Raw genomic sequence first — 24,611 nt, forward strand, 5'->3', positions numbered from 1 at the left:
TATATATATATATATATATATATAAAATTAAATATTTTATGTTAATAATTAATATATCGGGCTTTTGGGTCGGGCTCGGGCCGGACTTGGACATGCCCAAATAGGCCCAAAATTTTTTGGGCCTAAATTTTGAAGCCCGGCCCGAATCCAAAGTTAAATTTTTAATACCCAAAGCCCGGCCCAAACATGGCCCATCGGGCCGGGCCTTGTTTAGGCCCGGGCCCAGTTCCACCCCTATTAATGGTGAAATTCACAGGACGAGAACTCGTACGTCCTGGTATTACACGATTTGCAACAAATTTTATTGCTCTAAACAGTATCCTTCAAAATAAAAATGGATTAAAGTCCATGTTTGCATCAGATGAATGGCAAACATCTCGTTATGCCTCCACGGCTGATGAAAAATCGATTGAGCAAATAATTATGTCTACCAAGTTTTGGGATTATGTGAAAGAGATTGTTGATATTGTGGAGCCGCTATATGTGGTCCTCCGTTTAGTGGATCAGGAAAAAATACCTCAAATGGGACATGTTTATTATAAACTGAGGATGGCTAAAGATAATATTAAAAAAAATAATCCACTACGGTGCCAATCTTTTCTAAAAATTATTGACAGACGTTGGGACATCCAGATGAGCCGGGATCTACACTTAGCAGGTAAGTTAGATAAATTATAACAAAACTATTTATTACTGATTGTTTATTAGTAGTCTTGTATTGATGATGAAGTGATTTCTTTCTTAATGATAGGTTATTATCTTAATCCGTCATACCATCATCGTTATAATTTTGGATTTGATGATGAACTGTTGAAGGCATTACGAAACGTTATCAATAGATTGGAGAGGGATCCAACACATGCTGCTCTTGCCATAAGTGAGGTATAATATTTTTTCAATGTATTATTAGTTTGCTAGATGTTAATATGCTGATTTCTGATTATTATACTACCATAATAAAGGGAAAAATATTTCGTGAATCCTCTGGAACTTTTGGTGAAGCGGGTGCAATTAACGGAAGACACAATACCGATCCCAGTAAGTAACTCCATAATTTGGACAGTTTACAGCTGATGATAAATCTTATTTGATATATTTTTAACTTTTAATTGTACAGCTGAGTGGTGGCTACAATATGGTGGATCGGCAAAGCACTTAAAAAAGATTGCTGTGCGTGTCTTATCACAAACAACAACGTCTAGTGGATGTGAACGCAACTGGAGCACGTTCGCACTTATACATACCAAAGTGCGTAACCGATTAGCGTACGCTCGATTAGAGAAGCTAGTTTATGTCCACTATAATATGAGGCTCCGTTTAAGATGCATGCAAGAGGAGTATGATAAGGAAAAGGTATTAAAAACTTATGATCCCTTGGATGCAAGTTTTATCAATGATGAATCAGACCCCGTACTTGATTGGCTACAAGATAGAGACAATCAAGAAGACCCATTACTCGATGAGCCTGGAGATCCACCACGACCATTCAGAATAATTGCTGATGAAGCAGGAATTAGTGATGCTGAAAGATGGGCTGACGAGAACATAGGAAGCTCTCAAGGTAATGTGCAAGAACAAGCGGCTTTGGACGAAGAATCCCAAAATCCTGCACGTGACTCTGATGCGGAATTCGAACGTCTTATGCAAGGACCTGGATATGGTCGTTCACGTCGTACTCAGAGTCAATCTGGAAAGGAGAAAACGTCTTATACTGCAAAAAGGCCTTCAACGACAGTCCGAAGTGGTAAGAGTAAAAAAAGTATGACATCGATGGATCCATTAGATGCAGCTGATGCACTCCCACAAGATAATGATAGTGATACATCGACACCAGCAGATTCTGGATTACCACAGTCTAAAGATGAATGTAGTGATGATGATGATACCACTAATAGCAGTGAGGATGGTGGCGACTTCATTCCACCAACACAACAGGAGAGTGGAGGTGGTGGTGGCCTTATATTTACTGAAGAGCAAAACTTCACACATGCCACTCAAGATGCTGATCATGGGTCTCGACCACGTCAAACATCCGGAATGGTATATGACCGTCGAAAAGGTAGGAGGTCCTCACAACAAGATTATGGGGAGATGAGAGAAGGTTTGGAGGCAATATCAACTAGACCTCCACGAAGGGATGATACTTTGCAAACACAGTTTGATAGTACTTCAATATCATCGCATCCCTCATATCGACATGGTCTATATGGAGAGATATTTGATTATGATTCATCAATTTATGGCACTCAGAGTGAATCCCAATCCATCCCTGGACATAGTGAAAGCTCATACGGCGAATCTACATCCACTCATGCATATCCACATTATGGTTCTTCTTTTCCATACAATCCATATCCTTATGATGCTTCAGTTTATATGCCGCAGATGACTGTTGTCCATTATATCCACGATCCAGTTGCATATGCAAATTATCTCCGACAATACAATGACCTATATCGGGAATATATGACTTTCTCACAATACCAGCAATACTTATATCAACATTGTCATATAAATCTTGTATCTGCAACTGACAGTATGCCATATGATCAAGCGCGACAATCTATGTGGAATTAAGCAGTCATCTCTATGTAAAGATGTAAATTTAAATAATTATTATACTTGTGAATTTTATTATTGTATTTTAATTTTTATTCTACATCAGGTATAATTGTATTTTACTTACAAAAAGCTTACATGCATGTTAATTGATGAGTATAATAAGGTATATATAGCAAATATAAATAATTATTTATTTAAATCTTTCAAAATAATATTATAAGAGTTTATTGGAATCAAAAAAACTGAAAAAAATCCGTGCCAAAGCGTGCCAGTAGGAGGTCGTGCGTATCTGTCGGCACGCAAGCGTGCCACGTGTCGGCACGCAAGCGTGCCCGTGCCGTACCGTGCCAGGGCTGTAACGGCACGCCCCCGTGCCACGGCACTTTAAACCTTGATTTTAACTGTGGTTAATTACATTTTTTTAACGGAAACTAACGGTAGGGACATATCTAAATACATTATGATTTTTGTAGGGACAATTTATAAAACTTGAACTTTGCCGGAATATATCTATAATTTACTATGTTTGTAGAAACATGTATGTAATTAATCCTAAAAATTTTGTAATGTAATAAAGTAAAGAGGGTTGAATTATGAATTTATAGTTCAACCTATGATTTTCGTGCAATTGTTCTCCCCAAATCTCTCTTCCCGTTCTCTCTTTATTTTTTTCCCCCTCCTGTCCCCCTCCGCCCTCTGTTTCTCTCTCCTCACTCCCGATTGGAAGATGAGCGGCGGGGCAGCTAGGGTTTCGATCCCGGCGTCGGTGAAGAAGACGATCCAGAGCATCAAGGAGGTCGTTGAGAAGCATGACGACTACGAGATCTACGCCATGCTCAAGGAGTGCGCCATGGATCGCGACGAGGCCGTTCACAGGCTCCTCCTCCTAGGTCTTTCTCGTTCCCACCCTTCCCCTCTTTGGATTCGATTGCGACGCGGGGGGGCTTGTGTCAGATCCGCGGGATGTGGGTGTTCGCCCCGTGATTCGGCTTGAATCTTTTAGGGATTCATGTTATTCTAGCCTTTTATTTTTATTTTTTATTTTGACATGTAGATAATAATATAGATGGTAGAATGCGTGATCGGGGAAGAAGAAAGAAGTGATTTTTGATTGCTGATGCGTGATTGATTGGATTATATCTACTGCGTTTTGAGAACAGGGAATTTTGGTGCTATTAGGTTCCTAACAAATGGATTATTGTTTCAGGTCAATTCCATGAGGTTAAAAGGAAGCGAGACAAGAAAAAGGAGGTAAGGTTCTACCCTTTTGTTTTACTTTTTCCCACTCTTTTCTTTTCATGGTTTGAACTTTGAACCCTGTCAACAATCTCTCTTTGCTGTTTGAATAACCCTTTTTTTATTATCTATACTTGCTGTTAGATCAGTGTCTGCTTGTAATTTGAAAGAAAGAACTTGCTCGAGCCAAGCGATTAATCTTACATGGTTAATGCCATTGATTTTAAGTACCTTCTTTTTCCTTGTTTAGCCCATATTTTATGGTTTATTTTGGGATGTGAGTGGATATTCTATTGAAACAAAGAATACCATGATATGTCAATTTACCATTTGGATGGAGTAGTAAAGACCAAAGAGAGCCAAGGTACTCTTAAACTTCACCAACTTCTGTAGGTTGTCTGTTGATCCCTTTTAGTCTTACAACATTGAAGACGTAGCTTATTAGCATTTTGGCATTCCATTGGAAGAATATTTTGGACTGCATGATGTAGTGGCTAAAACTAGATAAAGGAGAAAGATGATTGAAGTTGCTTGTTAGCGTATCTACTTGAATAATTTTCGAACCCTCTTATTAAAATAACTGGAATATGACTATCCGACGGACGGGTCTTAAGATGGGACACAGATATGTTTTAGAGATGAAAGGATCATTTCATATTGTAGATTGTGCAGTTTTGGCATATATACATTTCCTTTGCCGACTGTTGTTTCATGTTTGGTAGCTAGCGAAGATGGATCATTAATTTGAGCTAACTTGCAGGATGTCAAACAAGTTGTCGGCTTGTCGCTATGTTGGGAAACTCAAATGTTTAGTTCTATTTTTTTTTAGTGCGTGTTTGGTTCGCACTATGAAAGATTACTAGGAATGAAGGGATTCCTAAGAATTTAATTCCTACTTATCCTATTACTAAGAAAATGGCATTTTAGTGTTTGGTTTGCACAGTTATATTTGTTGAGATAACCGGAAATATAAAATTGATGTTTTTGTTTCATCAATTAATTTCAAGTAATGTTAGTAGTATGTGAACATATTTTTCTTTTCAGCAATCATGAGGAATTTGTTTTTGGTTAAATTGAGAGAGCTTAGCTTAGAGAGAGAGAGAGATTTGAGGTTAAAGGTAGAGATAGTTGAAATTAGAGAGAGGGAGACTGAGAAAGGGAGAGTTTTTAGGTCAGAGATGAGAGATAAAGAGAGGGAGACCTTAGCTTAGAGAGAGTGAGAGAGAGAAATTTGAGGTTAGAGGGAGAGAGAGATTTGCAGTTAGAGGGAGATAGAGTTGAGATTAGAGAGAGAGAAGAGAGAGCATAGGTTAGAGAGAGTATAATTAGAGAAATAGGGAGAGAGATAAAGTCAAGATTAGTAGAAGAGACGTATAGATGGTGTTAGAGAGAGATAGAGTTTAGGTTTAGAAAGAGATGAGGTTAGAGAGAAATGAGATTAGAGGGCAAAGAGGAATGGTGGGTGATGGAGGTGGGCAGGGAGAAAAAGAGTCTGTCGAATCCATTAATATGATGATACCCACCCTCTCCCAAAGGATAATGATTATCCCAATTCATTAATATTTGGAATTTTATGATTATCCTAATCCATCAATATTAGGATACCCACCCTCTCCCAAAGGAATTAGATTGTCATTTTGGGGTGAATCTCATTCGCAAAAGAATCTAATATTACCAATCTGATTTTGTGGTGGATTTAGCTAAACACCGTCGTAGTCCTTCATTCCTGTTGGATTACCGGGAATTTTAAAAAGATACGCGAACCAAATGCACCTTTATATTATAGAGAGTGAAATGTGTAATCATTGGTGCGACGATGATCCAAGCCAAGAAATTCAATGGAGTGGAAATGATAAATAGGGAATCCATCATATTAGACATAGAAAATTTCTTGAATTTGTTTCTTTATTTTAATATCTTTTTGTTCTGCACATTTTAATCTGCTAGTTATAGCATTAACATTTTGGTAAACTTGAGTACAAGATTTTCCAGCATCCTTTTGATTGAATCAGTGTTTTCTTCATTGTATATGGATGGTTTGCTTAATCCTGCCAGCACAGATCAAAATTTCTGTTTTGAGCCATGTTGGCGTCTATAATGACAATCAAGTAACAGGAAAGAACCTAATCTTTCTACTTGAAATAAACTTGATATTTTGCCTGCCTATTTTTTCCCTTGAAGGCAAGCATGTGATTTACACAATATTATGTGTCAAATAAAATCGCCAACTGTGGCTTATGATGCTTGCTTGAACCTTAGGGTGTGTTTGGATCCTTGTACAAGGATCCTGAAAAAAAATTTTCGCTGGAAAAATAATTTTCCAATGTTTGGTTGCTCGTAAAAATTTTTTCCCGATTTTTTTTTTTTACAGATTTTCAGAAAAGTGGGCGTGTCTGAGCGGAAGACGAAACTTGGAGCTGAAAAAATCGCGGCTCACGGGTGGTCTAGCACGTGGTCCACGAGGTGAACTTCACCTCGTGGACCCGCGTGAGAGTGTCCACCCGTGGACCTACTCTTTCTCTCTCCCCTCATTCATTATATATATATAATGTTCTATTTTTATATAAATATATTATTATATAATATTTTATTTATAAATATTATTTATAAATATATAGTAATTTATCTTATAGTATTAAATATATATACTATCATATATTATATTATATACTTATTTTATAATATATTTTAATATATTTTATTTGTAAATATAAACTATAATACTAATATATATAATATGATAATTATTATATATCAATAATATATAATATATAGAATAAAAGAAAATGCATATAATTGTTTTCTATTTGTAACTTTTCTTTTTTTTTTTCCTTTCAACCAAACAACCGCAATGGAAATCTTTTTTTTTTCCTACAAACCAAACATTGCAGAGCGTAAAATTATTTTCCTCCGAAAATTCTTTTTCCACCGAAATTTTTTTTCAAAGTTTTACGTGGAACCAAACACACCCTTAATATCTTAAATTGGGATTTAGCTTTGATTAGGGTATTTAAGGAAAAAAAAGCCAACTGATCATTTCCTTTAAACCAAAACGCCATGACTAATGAACACTAAATGAAAATTAATAGTAGTCTACAAGTCACTAATGGAGTCTAGTAGCAGCCACCCTTATGCCACCCTTATGTCAGTTACTGAAACTGTTCTTTTAGCCTATCCAAGCTTAGAAGAGTAGGCGATACTTTTTTGGCTTTCTGCAGTTTTTTGATGAAGGTTTTAAGGTGGTATTTTGGAGGCTAAAAGAGGGAGTAGAGTGAGGTAGTTAATGAACAGTGAGGTAGTTAATGAATTTCATTTTTGGTTCCGCAGCACAACTAATTTGAAGAAGGAAACGAAGCTGACTTTGCTGCATCTAGCATTTGAATCAGCAAATAAAATGTTGAAACTCTGATTTCATCAGATAGTTATGCCGGAGAGGTTTTTGTTCTATCAAATGGGATTGTAACAAATGGCAACTGGCCAAGATCTGGATAGCAGATAAATTCTGCAAAGTTTAGTATGTGATACCAGGTTGGAGTATGTGAGCTTCTTAGTGCTGATTACAATTTTACTCTTATTTTGTAGTTGCATCACTGCGAATCAGATTGATTTTTTGTCTGTGTTTGGGGTGTTTTCGGTTGGACTGATATGGATGGCTAAGAGGTGATTCGATGGTATTCTGGCTTTTGCAGATTGATTTGTGGAGCTTCATGGCTATTTGATGGAAGAGAAGTGCTGCAACAATGTTTGATTTGAGAAAACAGGGAAAGTAAGAGGAAAGGAAAAAAGAGGATAAAAAAAATGTAGGAGAAGAATGGATGTTGGATGCACTCTGTTGTGTGACATCAACCTTGTACAGAGAAAATCTAGGCAGAGAGCTAAGAGGTTACTTCTATTGCAATCATATCTAATGCAACAGTTTAGTACTATACGAGGCCCAACCGCATGTTCTATATTTGATTTATAGAAAATTGACCAAATGCCCCTTCATTACATGACTAATGTGCTCATCTGCCATTAAAACTGCATCAAACTTTCTAATTTGCTAAAGCTAAATAAAGCAAAATTTAGTTGGGGTAAACTAGACTTGCTGATCTTGTCCGTATGGATTAGATACTCTATGCTTAATTCTTCCATTTGAAGGTTTAGTATCTGATATTTGATAAAATAAGTCTCGATTCGTTTTTGATTGCTGCTTACTATTGGAAGAGTTTGGTCACTCAAAAAATATTAAAATTCCAGAGCACAGTAGTCCAATGTAAAATTACTGAATTTAATTCTAGGCTGCCATGCATTGACAATCCTTTCTATAGTATGATGCCGGTTTGAATATATTTGATGCGGCCAATTTAGGGGACGTTTGGTTTGGCGTAAAATGAACCGAAAGATTATTTTCGGTATGAAAAAATGCTTTTCCGCTTGTTTGATTCCGCGTAAAATATCCATAAAAGTATTTTCACGGATTTAGAGAAAAATTGAAGTTTCTGTTTTTTGTTGTTTTTCGGCGGAAAATGAAAACTCTCTCACTTACCCTCCTTTGCTCTTTATATTAATATACTATTATATAATATTTTATTTATAAATATATATTTATATGTTATATATTATATTATATAGGTGATATTATATATTATGTGATATATTATATATTATATTATACATATATATATATATTAATATAATATAATTTTGAATATGTTAATTTTGAATATATGTAAATTACTAATATATGATGATAATAGTAATATGTATAGATATAAATTTTAATTATAATTTATATAATATGGTAGTTATTTATATAAATAATACATGGTATATAATAGAAGAAAATTATATAAAATTATTTTCATTCAAAGTTTCCCTTTCAGCCAAACAAGTATGGCTGGAAAACTATCTTTTTCCCCCAACAAACCAGATATTAAAGAGGGTATTTTTCTTTCCCACGGAAACTCTTTTCCACTGAGAATTATTTTTCATAGTTTTATGTTGAACCAAACATACCCTTAGCGTTAAAGTTCATGGAAAAGTGTGACTTAACCAAGCTGGGCTAAAAATCTCGTTGAGTTCGGCAATTTTTACAATTGACGCGGAAAATTTAAAATGGCCATAACTTTTTGCTCTAGCGTCTGTTTTCAGGATGCAACCCCAATTCAGAAAACACTTTTAGAGATCTATGTGTCAAATGGCAAAGCCGCTTTGGCCAAATTTGGGACCCAAATTCAACTGTTTAGGCCTCCGTTTTTGGATTTTTAGGTAAATTTTGAGAAGTTTTTTATTTTTTCTATTTTTAGTTTGGTTTTTTGGTTATTTTTGATCGGTTTAGGTTTTAGAGATATATTAGAATTTGTTATCTTCAGTCCTTCTAGGATTTGGGTATTGACCTTATATATATGTGTGGCGTTTGGTTAATGTAATTAGTTTTAGAGTTGATTAATCACATTTTCCTTTTTGTATATGCAGTAGTGTATGATCCCATCAATAATTTTTTACTATTTACATGCATTTTGGTTGGCTTGTTGCCTTACTAGCCAACTAGAATAGATCCACTTCTTTATTCATTGGTTATGTAGTGTTGAAAATTTTGCCGTTTTGACCTATGGCCCAGTGCTCCTCAATGTGGATTTATACATATGTACATTTTTGTTTATTATTGCAAGATCGGATGTTTACTAACTCTAAAAGCATCTATGTATACGTTTATGTGTGTTGTGAAAGTCTGTATTATTATTTTGCCATTATCTATTGTTGTTTTCATTTGATAACTTGCTAGCCTTTTTTTGATAGTATAGACAAGAATATATAGTTGGAACAAGGGAGACGAGATCCAAAGATTTTACGATAAACTAAAGAAGAGTAAGACCTGATATATATGTTGCTCTCGAGTTAAATAAGCTTTGGAATACAGATTAGCATACATCTGAACTGGCCTTATTATTTCCATTTTGAGTCTCCCTGCTATTTTATTTCGTTTTGATGATAGATGAATGCTGATTTATCGTCTGATGTCTTGTTGATAGCTGTTGTTAGAATTGTTTGGGTAGAATTGGTCCGTTATGTTATACCCTTATCTTTGAGTTATGATCTAGCTGACTTCATATTGCTGGGAAAGGCTTTTCACTAAGAGTAGGGCTGAATGTATGTGGTATAAATTCAGTTAGATTATGAGATGGGATAAAGGGTTGATAAATATTGGTGGGTAAGACATGAAATTAGCAATTGTAGTACTGTAGATCAACTATCCAGCATTCCAGAAATTGAAGATGTTGGATGAAGCGGAGGGGCTCAATTGAGATCATGTGGCCTAATTGAAGTCCTACATGATTCAGAAGAGCTTACAGATATATTTTGTACGAGGGGCTATATTGTTGCTTTATAGTGTCGATTGTTAGACCAAAATGAAGCAGCATCTTCACGACATGAACATTGTGGAGATGAGAATGCTATGGGTGGATCTGTGGTAATGTCGAATTGATTATGAGTGAAGATGTTCACCGTGAGTGAATGTTCTCAATTTACTATATTATGAAGGACTGTTTGTAATGGTATGGCAGCAACAATGTAGAGACTTTCATGTTACTTCCATAACGAGACAGTCTAGGCAAGTGATATGAAAATAGGGAGTGGGAAGCTGATAATGATTGACTTGTATAGAAGTGATTATGCAGTGAGTGATTATGCAAAATTTAGTCCTAATTGATTTAGGAGAGGAGATGGGTAAAGATGTAGGATAACTATGGACTTGAGGCTGAATCGACTTTTGTTTGTTTATGATAGTTTTGTACATGACTATTTCAAAATGTTTTCATGCTGTTGCTGTAATGTAATGTCTTTGATCTACTAAGAGGTTATCTTTCTTTAAAGATCTTATATTTTAAGTATTTATTAGTAACCTTGTTTAAAGTTGGAACATCATTTTCCTAATGAGTTAATGCTCTAGCTTCCTGAACCAGATTTCTTTTCAATTGTCACCTGTTCTTGGTGGGCATGTGTTAAAATTTAAAGCTATTTCAGTATAATCATTGCACTTTCCTCATATTTATTCCTAGTATTTCTTTTGTGACCAACAGAGCAATAAAGATACAGCTGATACTAGATGGAGGACAGGGGGGCAGGGTCGAGGAAGGGGTCGGGGAAATTTTTCTCCACGTTATATGGAACATGGTACGTACATACTCCACTAGTAAAAAGGTTGATGTTTCAATATTTTGTTTGTTAGCCATATCTCTTTAACTGCCAATTACTATTTATGGTATGTTCTTCTGTTTTTAATTTACAACACAATTAAAAGAAGGTTTTTTGTTGGCATGTCTTTTGACAGTTCTTAACCCTATAACCTGATGAAGCTAATAAATAGATGGAAATCTTAAAGTAATAATCCATGAGAATTTGTCCTGCTACTTTGCACTTCATGTAAATACAAATAAACATACTTTGATCTCTTTGCACAATGTTATCTTGAAAAATTTCTATCCATAATGCATCTTGTGCTGAGTAAAAGCAGCATTCTTTTGGCATTTTGTATCATCATTATTTTGCATATAGATTATTTTCGTCACATTGAATGTATACACTATGAATGTAAATACATTGTTATGTTGACAGCTCGGGCAGGTGTGGTTGCTGAAAAGAGTACAATTTCCCCAAAAGAGAACGGAATAGATCAGAGCAGAAATAAAGGCCATTTATCTTATCCATCCATCAGTCCTGACTCTGAGAACAAATCAAGGTATATCTTTTCAGTATATATCATAGGAATATGATTGACATTGTACTTTCTATGAGAATTTACAATCCCTTAATATTTGTTTTTACTGTTTCTCATTTGGAAAATATAGTTGATTGGATTTACTATGCTGATGAAGCATGTTGAATATCATATTGTGCATTACATTGACCAAGATCCATTTTCCTATCAAGTAGTTAGCTGTTATTATACAGTTCATTGCTTAGAATTGCTTGAGCATTTGTCAAGATCAAACCTTCATGATCAAACAGTGATTCAAGAATATAAGTGTGGATAGGAACTTTAGTGATATTTTGGAAACAATATGAGCAACTTCAAAAGTCATTAAACCTTGAAAAGAATGTTGTGCATTTATGTTTCTTCTTGTTGGGTATCTGCTTGTCTTTGTTTATGTCTTTATGACAAAATTTATGTTAATTTCTATAATTTTTGAAATCTTTCAATCTTTGGTTCGACTCTACTGTTCGAAATCGACTATTCCGAGTCGATCCTACATAGGATCCCAATATGAACAACCTTGGGAAAACTGTGTAGGCCTTGTATTTTGATGTACAGGCAGTGAAGAATTTGTTGGTTGTCATTCTTCTTGCTCAAACATGCTTTGCAGATGAAAGCAAATACCAAACATGGAAGTTCTTTTATATATATATATATATATATATATATATATTCCATTGTCCTTTGGCATGCGAGAATGTAACTTCAGTTTTTGCAATTGAAGAGTAACTCCAGTAAAATTGGGAACAGTACTTCCCTCCCTTACTAGGTAGCGGAAATTATCTTAACAGGCAGTATTTATTGCATACAATATAAAAATCTGTATGGATTTTATAGAGGTTAATATTATGAGAGCTGAAAAGGCTCTGCTCTTGTATCTTATAGTCTTCAAGTTTCTTTCTCTTGAGATTTCTCATCATTATCTCATTTGCATATGCCTACATGAAATAGGCTGTTTGGAGTCGACCTCTTGTTTTGCAGTTTTCTTTCCTACTGTTTCTTTCTCTTTAAATTACAGGTTAGTTTTCTCTCTAGTGTTACTAGTTGTCCTTTGTGTATTATATAGACAAGACTGAATTTCTTCTTATCTTCTTTTCAGCTCTTCAGCTACCCTGGTGAATGGTCCCAGCAGTGTTATTGTTTCAGTCAAAGAACATGGTGCCTCTAATGGTAATAAAACAGGCCCCATCCCATCAGACCTAGTTGTATCAACGAGAAAATCAGACTCGTCTGTATCAGGAGTGTGTGCTTCGGCTTCTGACCCAGTTCTGGTGCCGTCTGTTAATGTATGCAGCCCTAATAAAGCTGGCACTATCAAACGTGTCGTAGGAAGTCAGAGAACTGTTGGTGAGATATCCTTTAACAAGGTTGCTTCTCATGATAAATCCGAAACTGAATTGTCATCTGTTAGTGGTAAAGGTAATTAGTAAATGAGACATGCATATACAGATATCCCTGGTAGATTACCATTGCACATATATATCCTTGCAAAATTTGAATATCCTACACAGTATGCTCTTTTAAAAATGTCATTATTTTCATTTATTCTTTTATAACATGAAAAATGTTGCCCTCTAAAAAACTTATTCTTTTGCAAGACTAACATTTCCCATGAGTTGGACGAGTCCCCAACTTCAAAATAGTATACTATTGTAAGAAACCGCACTTTCGGGGGAATACATGAAACTTAGATTTTATTATGGTACAATGTTGATAGCTGATTTTTGCTGTGTTATATATGTTAAAGTACTGTCCTGCAATTAGCCTTATTCAATGCAAAACAATTTAACCGAAAATCATGTAAATATGAAATCTGCTAATTTTCAGGTATGTCTCAAACTGCTGCTGCATCTTCTCATGGTCGTCCCAGTAGTAGACCGTCTTCAAGTCAATCACAGAAATTAAGTGGTTCACAGAAAGGTATTTTTAATGCAGTCCTTAACGTTTGTGCCTTTGTTCCATTTGCCTTTGTTCCGTTTGCCAGTCTTCAAGTCAACCACAGAAATTAAGTGGTTCACATCAGTAATTTTTTTTGTTGTTGTTGTTGCTGCTGCTGCCTATGTAAGATAGTTTCATGTTCCGTCTTATTATATCAGTACTATGCTGGTCATCGGTAATGCATTTTAAGGACTTTTAAATGTCTAGTACAATAGACTAAGGATGAAACTAAATTTTTGGCGTTTCATCTTTTTGTGTTCAATGAAGTTTATGTTCCTCAAAGCATGAAGTACATCTGGCAGCTTTCTTGGTATCTGAATCTTGAAATAGTTGCTTCTTAGTGTTTTTGAGGAAGAGTCGAGAAAAATTCAAATTTAATCAAGGTCATGCATCCAGCATGGTTGATCGCATTTAAATGTTCACGGTTTCTCGATGCTGTTTCTCAGCATTTTAAGGCTAAATTATAGAAAATCCTTCTGTAAATACCCGCTTTTCACTTTCACTCCCTGGCTTTCAAAAACCTATATTTTGCCCCCATAAAATTTTAGAAATGTTTTTAGGGGGATACGATGTTAATGGAGAAGGCAAAATGACCAAATTGCCCTTACTTCTTTTATAAGAAAAAAATAAAATTTTAATATATTTCTATCATTTTGAAGGACATTTTCGTATAAATTATAAGAAATGGACGGAATAGTGATGGAACCCTAACGGAGGTGGGCTAAATGCAATAACTTGAAATATTGAGGGGTTAAAATGTAGATTTTTGAAAGTTAGGGAGGAAAAATGAAAAAGCGGGTATTTACAAGGGGGTTTTCTGTAATTTAGCCTTTTTTAGAGTTGTCAATTTTGAACCGCCTTGATCACATTTATATCTTCAGTGGATTTTGCTTTGTTGCTACATGGTATAACTAAATAGGAGGAAGGGTCAGTGAACTTGATTGTAAAGATGAAAATCCATAGCAATACATAATTTAAGAGTTCTCACCAATCCATGCGGCGTTGTCTCTTTTGTCCTTTCCCCTCTCTCTATCATATCTTCTAAGATCTCTCTCTCCCCTTTTCTCTCTCTCTCCTAGGCATACTCTAACTCTCTCTCACTCCTGCAACTCTTTTTCTTAGATTTTTCTATCATATCATATCTCTCTCTATTCTCCCTCCTCTCTCTCCTCTCATTCTCTCTCTCTCCCCTCCCCTCTCTCTTTATCATCTATATCTTCTATATATATATATATATATATAGCTAGGCTGGTATACTATCGGTAGCACGGAGGCCTCCGTGCTACCAAGTTGTTTTCAATGATGCGGCTTTCAAATCGACGATCGGCTCCGTTAGACTTGATCTACACTATTAAAAGTATTTGGAAACTAAATTTCATAATTTTTCGACATCATTTGGCTAGTGATCAAAAGGTTCCAAAATTAACAATTTTAATGGTAGATATGATGCGTTTTTAAGTTCAACGGTGTAGAAGTATCCAAATTAGATGAAAATTTAATAGAAAATTCTAGTTAACATCAATAGTAAGACCAATACTTCCGATTTGAATTTTGAATTCTTTATCACTGTTTTTTATGAGATTTTTATTTTTAGCCGTTCATTTTTAGACTACTCGTTTGATAGGTAAATGATACCGAAAAATTATGAAATTTAGTTTCCAAATACTTTTAATAGTGTAGATCAAGTCTAACGGAGCCGATCGTCGATTTAGAAGCCGCATCATTGAAAACAACTTGGTAGTACGGAGGCCTCCGTGCTACCGATAGTATACCAGCCTAGCTCTATATATATATATATATATACATTATTTGGACGCTTCCCATTGCATTGTAAACTGACTAAAAAATCTGCATCAAAAATAAATTTGTGTAGTACAATAAATGATTTAGACATTTTATATTATATATATATATATATATATATATATATATATATATATATATTGTATTATTACATTTTATTTTACAATATTAATTATCAAATATTACATCAATCATCTGATATTTTGTGCGGTGTATGGAGCATTGATTTGCACCAGGTGCAAGCAAAGATTTCTCCTCTCTCTTGGAATTATGAGTGCATCCTATTAATTCTTTGTACCAAGTGTATATTTGTACATACACCACATGCTTGAAACCTGTTAATAGAGATTTTAAAATTAATTCATCAAATATAATTTACATTATAAAATTTTATAGATCATATATATTTAATTAAATTTGATATTAGAACATTAATCATCTAATATAAGTTGAGGTGTATGGAGTATTAATATACACTAGGTGCATGTGATAGTTTCTTTCTCCAATCAATTTTAACAATACAAACACACCCTCACCTATTCTTCAATTTGAAATAAGTCCTCCAATTTTAAATTTTTTGTTAAATAATTTATTAAATAAAATTATTAGTATATTTTCAAATACTGAAAGTTAAGAAAATATTAATTAAAAAGTTATTTTTTATAATGTACATAATACTGCTTTATAAATTTTTTTAATACTTTTTTAGTCATACTTTTTTCAATCTTAAATTTTTAATAACTATATATTTTAATTGTCTAAAATACTAGCTACCCGCAGTGCAGTGCGGGTCTTATACTAGTAAACATTAGAGTAATGAATTGAACCTACTGAATGGGAAGTAGCTTCTTTACACGCTTAGAGAGATGGTAGTTTTATTATGTGTTCACTTATGCAGTGACAGTTGCTAAATGGAGTCGGAATACTATATGGTCCCCTTAAAAGCTGGTGGGCCTGATCTCTGGCTTTCTCATCCCTTCATGCTGTCACATATGAACCAAATATGGGTTCTGTATCTCTGGCTTTCTCATCCCTTCATGCTGTCACATATGAACCAAATATGGGTTCAAATACAGAGTGGTGTCTTAGTGATGTTCGAGGGAGAAAAAGGGACTTCTAGTGAGTGGTTGTTGAAGTTGGATCTTCATTTGCCTTATCAGTATTTTGTTGTTTATCAGCTTTTATACCTAAGTTAACGGCCATAACATTTCATTAGTTATGCATAGTATTGAATATTTTTAGTGCTAAACTTCTTATGTGCTTGGATACCAAATCATGCTTTATGATGGCTGACTACCTGATGGGTGCTTTTAGAACGTTGAGATCAGCAACTCCTGGTTCAGATTTCAGGTCATAATATACTGTAATACATGAGTTACTAGATCAGCATATAGAGAGGCACGTACAATGGAATTGATGCAGTGTTAGAACGACTTAAGTCGTTTGACATTCAAGGGAAATGATTAAATGCCTGTTTGGCCTGGATTATTATAATTGCTTCTTTGATGCAAAAGAGCAACATCCAGGCTTGTGGCGAATAAGCTTTGGGGCCGCATATATGAAAGCTTCATTGAAGCATGTCCCGTTACTGTAGTGGGAAGCTGTGATGCGATTTTACAGAGGAAGTTGCTAGACTTTCCCTTCAGAACTCTAGATGGTTAGGCGCATAACTAGGGAATGAAACCAAAGAAGAGGTCTCAAATTCTATTTTAGACCTGAATTGTTGCTAAAAACTGCATTAACAAGTTGATATTTGAAAGAAAATTATATTGGCTTATCAGGATGTCTTCAAAATCTAATTTTCTGGCTGGATGTGACACTGGCAAAGTAGAAACAGAAATAAAAGCAATTTCATATTGGATATCTTGCTTTTTATTACAATATTTTCCCAGTAAGCTTGTGTTTTTTTAGATAATAAATCCTATTTGCAGGTGTACTTTTTATCTCAGAACATGTCCATCGTGCCGAAATTGCACTCATAGTCGGTCTACCTGTCAGGAAACAAAACTGATTTTTGAGATGCACTAGTTTTGCTACTTAATCTCTATCATTTGTTTAACATTGGGTTAATTGCACTATTGGTCCTTCAACTTAATGTTAAGTTTCATTTTTGGTCCTCAAACTTTGGATTTTGACATTCAAGTCCCTGTACTTTCAATAAGGTTTCATTTTAGTCCCCGAGCTTTTAATAATGTTTCATTTTAGTCCTTACCTTAGTGTAAAAGTTATTGTTTCGACCTTGTCCATCTATATATCTGTATACCATGAATATGTCCGTTTTTTACCCATTTCATATTTTTAATTTGATGGTCTAACTTTTATGTGGAGAAAAGATTGTAACTCAATGTGTAATAGCATTGAAATATAAGATGGGAAAAGAGTTGATAAATCTATGGTACATCGATTCATAGATGCACTAGGTTGCTGTCTAATAGAAAATATCAACAAAGGACTAAAATGAAACTCTTTTAAGATATTAGGGGTAGCTAACGTCGTACTTGTAAGTTTGAGGACCAAAATGAAACTTGGCTGAAAATTCAGAGACTAGCAGTGCATTTCATCCTCTAAACAATTTATTTGTCAATGCTCTTGACTGTAACCTGTCTCTTTCAATAATTTAGATAACGCAAAGGAAGAAAATGAACTAAAGAATCATAGTCGTCTTTGATAAAATTCTATCATTTATTGATAACCATAGAGCTTCTGTATATCTTCACTGATCTCTTTAATGTCTATGTAACTCTTCTCAACATCTTGTGTTGATCTCTTTGATTTTCTTCTGTTCCTTATTTCTTTTACCATTCATTTTTGATGATTTCTTTTATTGTATTTACTAGGATCAGCTTTGATTATTTAATTTAATTATGACTTGAAGAATGTGCCTTCAGTTGTCAATCATGCTTTGCATTCTCTTTTTGACTTTTTTATTAGAAACTTAATTTGATATTTGATATATTGTGCTTTATGCCTTGATTTAGTGGTCTTTGTGAACAATTTATTGTTAAGCCACGTTTGCGATTTACATGATTAAGGCATATTTATAAGTGATATGCATGCCTCCCTACTATTGTCAGAATGCTTGTTGATAATGAGCAACGTATCCAGATGCTATGAGGGAGAAATGAAATGAGAAATGATTCTAAGATTAAAAAAATCTTTTATTTTATATGACTGCCTCACACCAAAGGATAGCATAGTGTCATCTCTGTGTAATGTTGTTGGCTGGGAGGGCAGAATAATTTTTATCGTTGATACCTTTGATGCATAAGCTTGGATGGATTGAGTTTAACCTGATCATTTGTTAAGCCTGATGGTCACAATGTGGTCCCCATGCTTTTGTAGATAATCATATCCAGTATCTGTTTCAATCTTTTTTTGTAGTTGGAAAATAATGCCTGTAGCTCTTGATTAAGACTTGTGTCATTGGTATTATCTGTAAACACTCAGATTGGTTTTGACATGTTCTCTTAGATACAGTGAAGCTTCAATCTGAGTTTTGATTGTATTGGCTTTCTTAGAAAGTTTATACACAAATACCTACAACTGCATGCATGTATATGGCTACTAATTTTTCCAGGTGAACTTAGTCAACATATTCATTTTTGTATGAAAGTGTTCTGTAGATAATGTCGCATGACTAGTACTAATTTGTGTCGAAGGATGAATTCAATGTCATGGTTTCTTTTCCATTGATCTATGTATAAACTTTCTATCATTTGTTAGTTTCCATTTCTTTATTAAAAACCTGTAGACAACGCTCCTTTTCAAATAATGGGGTGACCACGTCAATTGAACAAATTCTCTAAAATGGTTTTCCAGGTGCTGGTACAAACAAAGAGTGGAAGCCAAAATCAACAAATGCAATTCCTGCTCAAGTGCCTGGGATTTCCGGTACTTCTGATGTTAGATCTATTCCTGCTGATGCTGTTACTCTATCACTGCCTGCATCAAATTCGATGCCTACGGAGGAAACTAATTTGAATGTGGAGGAAAAGCTCAATTACTTAAAGTTATTGGACAGGCAACATGTTATCATTCCAAACCACCTGCAGGTCCCAGAATCTGAAAAATATGTACTCAGTTTTGGGAGCTTTGATGTTAGTTTTGAAGAAGCTGTGGGTTTTGTGAATGGTCTAGCGAGTGTTAGGAACTCTACACCATCTGGCTCTGATTCGTCTCAGGAGGTTGAGCAATGTGTGGAGGAGCCTTCTTCAAGGTCTAACTACCTTTCTACTTTCTTATCCATGTCAGAATAATGTACAAACTGTGCTTCTGTGTGCTTCTTTCTGTTTGTATTTTTGACCGACAATAGGATGGCATGAGGATCCTTATGAATCTCTTGGGAACATACTGTATATAGGTAGGCTCAAATGTTTTCTTGGGGTTACTAATTTGGGTTCTCTCTTTACTAAATTATTTGATAAGCCATCTAAATTGATTATCAACCCTGTTCATCATCTTCTAAATATCCAAACACTTCGATGCCAGAATTGAGGACTGTTGAGTGTAAACATATTTGGATATGTGAGAAGTAGATTATCCATACNACTGTATATAGGTAGGCTCAAATGTTTTCTTGGGGTTACTAATTTGGGTTCTCTCTTTACTAAATTATTTGATAAGCCATCTAAATTGATTATCAACCCTGTTCATCATCTTCTAAATATCCAAACACTTCGATGCCAGAATTGAGGACTGTTGAGTGTAAACATATTTGGATATGTGAGAAGTAGATTATCCATACATATAGCTTCTTAAGCCACCCAATCCTCTTAGGGGTATTTGGATTGATGAAGTTGCATTTTAGTTTTAAATAAGTTTATTAAGAATAGAAATATTCGTCTTGCCATCTATCATGATGGCGCTGAGAAAATCTGGTAGAGAGTTCACGGGCTTAACTTCTCAAAAAACGAATTCCCTTTGAAATGATTGAAGTCCATCTTTTGGATAAAGACCCAAAATCTAGTCTTCAAATAAATGGAGAATTTCACCTGCATTATGTAGTTGATGGTTAGATCAATATTTTTACTCTTACCAACTCGATTATCATTGGAACTACGATTACGTCAATCCAAATGTCCCCTTAGTTGGTCTCATTTTTCAGTTAATTTAGCTTATATGGTGATATGATCAAATATGGAATGAACCAAAACTATCCTTCTAGTTTTTATATTCATAAAATGTTAGAATTGGCAATAAGAAGGGATAGAGGAAATAATAAAACAGGATTAATACCTATTTAGAGTAGCAGCGTGACGGATCTCTTAATTTTGTTCTAATTATCTGTATTTGTAGTTTTGGTTTTTATTGCTTGTCGGTTTCTTCCCGTTACTTGTGAGATATTCCCCATTATTGGTGATTTAAATGAGAAATGCAATTGATAAAGAAATAAGGGTCCGCATTCTCTAATGAGTCTGGTGAAGTATTGTTGATACCGGTAAGCTCTAAACATCCTTTTGCTATAGTGCTAAAATTGTAGCAATCAGGAGACTGTTGTGTATGGAATGTTTGGTATATTAGACATTTTGTAGGCATAATTTCAGAGCTGTGAAATTCCTCTTATCTGATGTCTTCGAGTAAGAGTAGCTCTTCTTTCATGTGGATGACATTCTAAAACTTTCTCATTTTTCGAGCGCCACCCATTTTCTATAGTCAAGAGTTTCTTTGTCCTTACTTTGTTACTTTTGTACTCATGCACAGCATTCCTAACGGATCCTCAACTATCGAAGGAGCTGTGGATTTGGAGCATCAACAGTCACCCAAACAAATATCAGAAAACTTACCATTGAGGGATTCAGAGAGGCCCAACATTTCTGAGAAGGCAGAAGAGAATCATTCCAGAGAAGACACTGCCTTGGCTCCGGAGGTCCCACAACAGTCTGTTGTTCAAATTACACCATCTTATTCTAACTTTGGATTGGTACCTCCTGTGCTTGGAAATCAGTTGGCTGCCTTTGAAGGTTCAGAGGCACAGGCACATGACACCAGCCGCTTAGTGGTGAATATCTACAACTTTGAGGATTGTGCATCTTCAATGCTTCATTTTTTAGGTCCTTTGTGCAAGTTTGCTAGTCCTATGGCATCTATTAAACAGTTTGTGTTGGTGGATTTAGTTTGTTCTGCATGTGATTGTAATCATGCAGAATGTCCCTTCTTTAGATATTTTCTACTGACCTATCAGGTGGCGTGAGATGTTATCGCACCTCCTGCTTCTTCCCTTGATTCACTTGTCGGTTTCTTATTTGTCTTCTGTATATCATTGGAGCGAAGTTGACTGTATTTTCTAATGTCCTGTAGGCTCGAATGTATTGATAGTTTCTCAATTTTTTAACAAATTACACTATGATCCCCTATTTTTCCCACTTAAGCATGTACTCTCCTATCTTATCTAACTTTCATAGTGTTATCCTATCTGTTTCTCTCTATTCAAAATTCTTGCTGTCAGCATGTGAATATAACTAATAAGATAGAAAGTGTAATCATGATGTATTGCAGCTCTGGTTTTCTGCGAAGAGCAGAGAAAGCGTTTTTTTTCTCTATTTCGCAACTGTAATCGTGGACATAATAGGCATTTCTCGAAATTCAGACAACTGCTAGCTCACATTATAAATTTGGTTTATCTATTTTGCAGGTTCAGCAACCATTCGATATGCCCCCAAGTTATTATACCCATTCTTATCAGCCCACTGCCGGTACTGGCGGTCGATTCTCTCCTTTTGTTGTGCCTGGTGCTGCAACTAAGTACGGTGATAATATTTCAGTCCTACCTACTCAGACCAGTCAGCCTACTCAAGAGGTTTGTATATCAAGGGTTTCTGCTTTCGTTTATTGTACTTTTTTGATCACTGAACTAAAAATTTCTTTTTCCACTTGTTTATATTTATAGATTTAATCATCATTTGTATTTTCCATCAACCCATTATATATATATATTTTTACTTTAAAGCTGCTATAATTCAAATCTGAACAAATGAAAGGTGTAATGTGACAAAATCGCACTTATACTGCTGTTGAGTTTGCAATTTAACTTTCATTTGTCTTCATTTCGTAAATTAGTACTTTCCGAACTAGATGCATTTTTGTTTCGCTGGTTGTGTACTAATGCCTCGGGCTATGCAACTCCAGAATGGAAACTCGGTGGTCCTTCCTTCATCTGCGTCAACTCCTCCTCCCACCCAAGCTACAGGCCTGGTACAAAGTTCCATTCCTATTCCACCACAACCACTCCCTGTCTTTCGCCAACCTGCTGGTGTACATATGCCACACTATCCCACCAACTACATTTCAAACAGTCAGTACTTTTCCCCCTGGTTCTATCTTCCTCCACCTACCCTTCACCATTTCTTGAGTAATGGCGCCGCATTCCCTCAACAACCTCCAAGCGGGAGCTTATATGCACCTGGTGTTGCTACTCCTGCTACTGGTGTCAAATACTCTGTGTCTCAGTACAACAAACCTGTTTCTAATGTTGGTAATCCGACCCATATTGGGGTGCCTGCTGGCTATGGGACGTATAGTATGAACCCAGGAGGTTATAATACTAGTTCTGCTCCGGCCAGTGGAAGCTCAGTTGGAAATGATGATCTCAGTGCATCAAATATCAAGGATAATAATAATGGTTATATTACCGCACAGCAGGTAAAATTTCTGCTTCTTATTTTATATTTCTATTAATCACTGTTGATACAGAAATTCTTACTGTGCTGTTCTTTTTCAACCTGAAATCTATCAATAGATCTCTGCTTTTATAAGTTTGGTTTTCCTGATTCTACTCTTCTATCATTAGCTAAGATAGGACTTTTTGGCCAATGCCGTCAATGATTGAGAAACCTGAAACCTTGAGATGTTGTTTGTGTGTGACTCAATGGAATGTCACTTCTTTCGTCTTTTGTCCAAGTTAGCATACAAGTTTTATAATAATTTGCGTACCTCTACTTTTTGTTCACCGAATGGTTAACGGAGCACTTTACTTATATAAATTATATCAGTCTAACCGGAGCCGCACTTGAGAAGCTTAATTTGCACTATCGGCTAACGAGCGCTTGATAGTAGTGAGCTGGAAGAGAACATATCATAGGTTTTGATATTTGGAGTCTACATTTATCATTTGATCTGTTATGTGAGATTTTATTTATTTATTTATGTTTTTTGGGGGTGGCGGGTGGGGCGTGGGCAATTCCTGTTTTATTTTTTTCGAATAATAATCTGTTCATGAATTGTAGTTTTTCAATCTCCAGGCTAGTTCCTTCTTCGGCCTCGCTCCCCAGGGACAAGCTGTGGCTTTTGCACCAGCACAAGCCGGTCTTGGTGCTTTCGCTGGAATCTACCACCCGACTCAGACCGTTCATCCTCTATTGCAACAGCCTCAGACTGTAGGTGGAGCTGTTGAAATGGTGGGCCCCCCTTCTGCTGTTTATCAACAGCCACAACGTTCGCAGATTAACTGGGCCAATAATTACTGAGAAAAGAAATTTAGCAAAAGATACCTAATTTTGCCAGTGACATTTATCGGCTAGTTCTTTGGCTTCTTCAGATCTCGGAAGATATTCATAATGCAGCATATAGAGAGGTGGCCTGATCGAAAGGGTGTATATAACTTTATTTACATATTAAAGGCCCAAATTGCGGGAAAAAGGTTTGGGATTTTCCAAATTGAAATAGGTCGATCCACTGACTACTATTTCTAGGGACCATTTTTAAGTTAGTAAAGAGATCTTCGTCGGGATCCTTTTTATTTGCTTATTTCCGCTCTTGTTGTCACTTCCTCTCTCTTCGAAAGTTCTGTGGGTGGTGAAGTGCGGTTTTTCTCTTTCTTTGTCCATTCTTACGAGTTTACTTGTGGGGAAACTTATGCTAGGTAAGAAATTTAAGCCTCAAGTGGGATTTTCATTCTTTCGACTCTCTTACCTGTAAAAGTAAATTTTGATTCAGTACGACGATGTACCAAAACCAAACTGTTGTACCTGGTGTAATGGAAATAGCAACACATTCACTTAATTCTCATGTTCTTAATCCCGCATCTGATGCTCGCTTGGAATAAATTCATTGTTTTTTTTTTTTTTTTTTTTTTTTTTTTTTTTTTTTTTTTTTTTTTTTTTTTTTTTTTTTTTTGTTTCCTTTTTATTCCCTTAGGCAAGAATGTTAATGCAACAGAATGTTGGACTTTCTCATTAGTCAGATGAAACATTTTGAGTTTCTTTCTTCTCTTTTATTATCTTTTCTGTACCTCTAACTTGCATTGTTTGGTGCTGGTGCTGTTTGTTCGATTTGCGGATGCATGCTACACCTTTTTATAGGCTAATTAAAGCATAGAAAGCCTTGGTGGTGTCTGGTT

General features: G+C 35.3%; 2 protein-coding genes across 4 annotated transcripts; both read left to right on the forward strand.

Annotated features, from left to right (window-relative positions):
* On the forward strand, positions 23-2,648 carry LOC109725030. The gene is made up of 4 exons (XM_020254074.1): positions 23-658; positions 752-882; positions 963-1,038; positions 1,118-2,648. The coding sequence occupies exons 1-4, from the start codon at positions 187-189 to the stop codon at positions 2,575-2,577; spliced, it is 2,139 nt and encodes a 712-aa protein (XP_020109663.1). The 5' UTR covers positions 23-186; the 3' UTR covers positions 2,578-2,648.
* Positions 3,161-24,289, forward strand: LOC109725027 (GBF-interacting protein 1-like). Of its 3 annotated transcripts, XM_020254073.1 has the most exons (12): positions 3,167-3,452; positions 3,770-3,813; positions 7,488-7,680; positions 10,863-10,956; positions 11,398-11,521; positions 12,636-12,955; positions 13,364-13,456; positions 19,097-19,493; positions 20,978-21,275; positions 21,909-22,073; positions 22,403-22,915; positions 23,515-24,289. In XM_020254073.1, the coding sequence occupies exons 4-12, from the start codon at positions 10,947-10,949 to the stop codon at positions 23,737-23,739; spliced, it is 2,145 nt and encodes a 714-aa protein (XP_020109662.1). In that variant the 5' UTR covers positions 3,167-3,452; positions 3,770-3,813; positions 7,488-7,680; positions 10,863-10,946; the 3' UTR covers positions 23,740-24,289. The 3 variants fall into 3 exon arrangements, with proteins under 3 accessions (XP_020109660.1, XP_020109661.1, XP_020109662.1); XM_020254071.1 differs by lacking the exon at positions 7,488-7,680 and having other exon boundaries at positions 3,161-3,452; XM_020254072.1 differs by lacking the exon at positions 7,488-7,680 and having other exon boundaries at positions 3,165-3,452; positions 12,636-12,883.

The sequence above is a fragment of the Ananas comosus genome, linkage group 19 (genome assembly GCF_001540865.1).
Source record: "Ananas comosus cultivar F153 linkage group 19, ASM154086v1, whole genome shotgun sequence".
Taxonomy (NCBI): Eukaryota; Viridiplantae; Streptophyta; class Magnoliopsida; order Poales; family Bromeliaceae; genus Ananas; species Ananas comosus.